This window comes from Salvelinus sp. IW2-2015, linkage group LG4q.1:29 (assembly GCF_002910315.2).
Source record: "Salvelinus sp. IW2-2015 linkage group LG4q.1:29, ASM291031v2, whole genome shotgun sequence".
NCBI lineage: Eukaryota > Metazoa > Chordata > Actinopteri > Salmoniformes > Salmonidae > Salvelinus > Salvelinus sp. IW2-2015.
This window is the reverse complement of record NC_036842.1, coordinates 88,753,476-88,757,542: the sequence shown is the minus strand read 5'-3', so window position 1 is coordinate 88,757,542 and position 4,067 is coordinate 88,753,476. Positions and strand designations below refer to the sequence as shown.

General features: G+C 42.3%; 1 protein-coding gene across 1 annotated transcript in view; it reads right to left on the bottom strand.

Annotated features, from left to right (window-relative positions):
• Positions 1–4,067, bottom strand: part of ric8a (RIC8 guanine nucleotide exchange factor A) — a 25,596-nt gene that overhangs the window by 9,950 nt on the left and 11,579 nt on the right. Inside the window, exons 9-11 of the mRNA XM_023983180.2 lie at positions 3,860–4,004; positions 3,457–3,601; positions 198–235 (exon numbers count right to left, since the gene is read on the bottom strand). Of these exons, the coding sequence (XP_023838948.2) occupies positions 198–235; positions 3,457–3,601; positions 3,860–4,004 (328 nt within the window). The remainder of the gene's footprint in view (positions 1–197; positions 236–3,456; positions 3,602–3,859; positions 4,005–4,067) is intronic.

The window sequence follows — 4,067 nt, the reverse complement described above, 5'->3', positions numbered from 1 at the left end:
CGAAGTTTATTATAATGGAGCCCTGCTCTGTTCTCATGTCCTTGGGGGAAACAGACACAGCCTTTCGCTCTGAAAAATTAATTGCATACATGCCTTATTTAGGAATAGTTAAAAATCAATTGACATTTAGTTCTCGGCCATCTTGGCCTTATCAGAATGAGTTAGCACTGTGATTCTCTGTTCTGGCCAGAATTAACCCTTGTGACAGGCAGAGTGAGGATGGAGCAGCCAACCCCTGGAGGGAATGACAAGAGGAACAGAGGAGCATTGGAGGCCATGAAGCATGGTCAACATGTTGATAAGCTCTCCAGGTAAAGAGTATTTTCAAAGTAGCCTAATCGGCCTGATTGCTGAAACGGTTGGATAAGGTGAAACCCAGGACTCGCATAGATATCCTACAGGCAACCCAGTTTGGTGAGATCAGGTGATTTATCTAGAGAACATTACAGTAAGGAGGTGCATTTATTGGAACAGGGCCACAATGACACAGATGAGCTCACTGCAGCAGTGCACAGGCTCCCAGCAGGGTGTCCTCATCGCTTTCCCTTCCCACTGGTGGTTCATGCATCATTAATGAGCTGAGGCAGGAAGTGTTACCAACAGCTAAAGAGTATATATTATAATAGATATTTTTTAATTTTTTTTTAAAATGAAAATATTTTTTTAGTTATGGGGGATTGGAAATGATGCAGACAATTCATTATGGAAGCGACAATCTATCTGCAATTATTAAAGTTTTCTACCCCCCAAAAAACAGCTAACAGAGTATTTCATGTACGATTTGTTGCAACATAGTGTTCATAAAATTGGGTAACAGACTATAATTCTGGAAATGGCTGGAAATGTGGAAAGGACTGAATACATGTTGGAACATGGACTGTAAGAATTTGGAAATGACTGCTAGACATGTGGAATGTGGACTGTGTAGACATGTGGAATGGACTGTTGAATGTGAAATGGACTGTTGAACATGGGAAAATGTGGAAATGGACTGTAGACATGTGGAATGGACTGTAGACCATGTGGAAATGGACGTGTGACATGTGGAAATGGACTGTAGACATGTGGAAAAATGCTGATTTGTAGACATGTGGAAATGGACTGTTAGACGGGATGTGGAAAATGGACTGTTGACATCGTGGCATGTGGAAATGGACCTGTTGACATGTTGGAAATGGACTGTTGACATAGTGGAAATGGACTTGATTGACATGTGGAAATGGACTGTAGAACATGTGGAAAATGTGGAAAGGGACTGTTGACATTGTGAAAGGACTGTTGACATGTGGAATGGACTGTGGACATTGGAAATGGACTTGACATGTGGAAATGTGGAAATGTGGAAATGGACTGTAGACATTGGAAATGGACTGTAGACATGTGGAAATGTGGAAATGGAACTGTTGACATGTGGAAATGGGGGGACTTAGAATGTGGAAATGTGGAATGGACTGTTGACATGTGGATGTGGAAATGGACTGTAGACTGTGATGTGGAAATGGACTGTTGACATGTGGAAATGTGGAAAGACTGTTGCATGTGGAAAATGTGGAAAGGGACTTTGATCATGTGGAATGGACTGTAGACATGTGGAAATGGATGCTTGACATGTGGAAATGGACTGATGACTTGTGGAAATGGACTGTTGACATGTGGAAATGGACTGTAGACATGTGGAAATGGAGCTGTTGACATGTGGGAATGGACTGTTCGACATGTGGAATGGACTGTCTGACATGTGAAATGGACTGTAAGACATTTGTTGGAAAGGAGAGACTGTAAGGACTTGATGTGGAAATGACTGTAGACATGTGGGATAAGACTTGAGGGGAAACTGTGACATGTGTGAAAATGTGGAAAGGGACATGTTCTTGACAATGTGAAATGGACTGTAGACATGTTGAAATGGACCTGTTGACATGTGGAAATGGAGCTGTGACCATGTGGAAATGGACTGTTGACCATGTGGAAATGGACTGTAGACATGTGGAAATGGACTGTTGACATGTGGTATAATTGGACTGTAGACATGTGGAAATTGGACTTTATGTATGGACGGACATGTGGAAATGGGAACTGTTGACATGTGGAAATGGACTGTGACATGTGGAAATGGACGTGACATGTGGAAATGGACTGTAGACAATGTGGAAAATGGACTGCTTGAACATGTGGAAAACTGTTGACAGATTGATGTTGACATGTGGAAATGTGGAAAGGGAACTGTGACATGTGGAATTGGACTGTAGACATGTGAAATGGACGTTGACATGTGGAAATGGACTGTTGATTATGTGGAAATGGACTGTGAATGGAAATGGACTGTAGACATGTGGGAAATTGTGGAAAGGACGTGTTGACATTGTGAAATGGACTGTTGAACTGTTGGAAATGTGGAAATGACACTGTAGACATAATGGAAATGGACTGTAGACATGTGAAATGTGAAAATGGACTTGTATACATGTGGAAATGGAACTGTAGAACATGTGGAAATGTGAAATGGATTGTTGACATGTGGGAAATGGACTGTAGACATGTTGGAAATGGAAATATATGGACTTTGTTGCCATGTGGAAATGGGAATAGGACTGTTGACATGTGGAAATGGACTGTAGGACATGTGGAAATGGGACTGTTGACATGTGGAAATGGACTGATGACTTTTGTGGATAATGGACTGTTGACATGTTGAAATGACTTAGACATGTGGAAATGGACTGTTGACATGTGAAATGGACTGTTGACATGTGGAAATGACTGTTACATGTGGAAAATGGACTGTTAGACATGTGGAAATGACTGTAGACATGTGGAAAATGGACTGTAGACATTGAATAGACTGTTGACATGTGCGAAATGGGACTGTTGAATGTTGGAAATGATGCGAAGGGGACTGTTGACATGTGGAAATGGACTGAGACATGTTTGGAAATGGACTGTTGAACATGTGGAAATGGACTGTTGACACATTGTTGGAAATGGACTGTTGACATGTGGAAATGGACTGTAGAAATGTGGAAATGGACTGTTTGACATGTGGAAATGGAACTGTAGACATGTGAAATGACTGTTGAACATGTGGAAATGGACTGCTTGACATGTGGAAATGGACTGCTTGACATGGGAAATTGGACTGTAGACATGTTGGAAATGGACTGGTAGACATGTGGAAATGGACTGTAGACATGTGAAATGGACTTGTTGACATGTGGAATGGACTGTTTGAATTGTGGTGAAATGTGGAAAGGACTGTTTGGACACTGTGGAAATGGACTGTAGGACATTTGTTGGAAATGGACTGTTGACAGTTGTGGAAAATGGACTGTTTGACTGGTGGAAATGGACTGTTGACATGGTGGAAATGGATCTGTATTACATGTTGGAAATGTGGAATAAAGTTAAATTCAACTCACTGAGATATGTCCATTATTAATAAAGTTAAATTCAACTCACTGAGATTTGGCCTCACGGTACTCTTCTGTGTCACTGTCCTCATCCTCAGAGTAGACGCCTGGGTTGCCCCCCCCTCGCAGAAGCCCCCGGGCGGCCAGGAGACCCGCTGCGTTGCCATAGCCTGTGTACTTAATGAACCTGGACACTGCACGGGATAGAAATAGCGTGGAAGGGGGTGTGGATGGGGGAGAAGAATTATATTACAAATCCTATAGTTTCCTTATTATGGTAGTCTCATGTTAATCATACTTCCAAATCTGGTTCATCACTTGGCTATTGAGAAAGCCAGAAATCAAGGTTCCTACTATGATGGACAACAGTGAACAACACGGCAATAGAGGGTACACACTTCAGGGCTTTATGAACTGTAGAAAATGAGAAAGCAGACAAAAACACCACTCACCACTTTCTTTACACAGGACGAATAGGAACTCTGCTGCACAGTTCTTGACATCAGTGTCAATGTTGGTCATCAGACGAACAAGCTTGTTACGAAGGGCGTTCCCCACTTCTGGTAGATTCTTCACGTCCCGCAGAGGAGGGAGGACCTACACATACACACACACACACACACACACACACACACACACACACACACACACACACACACA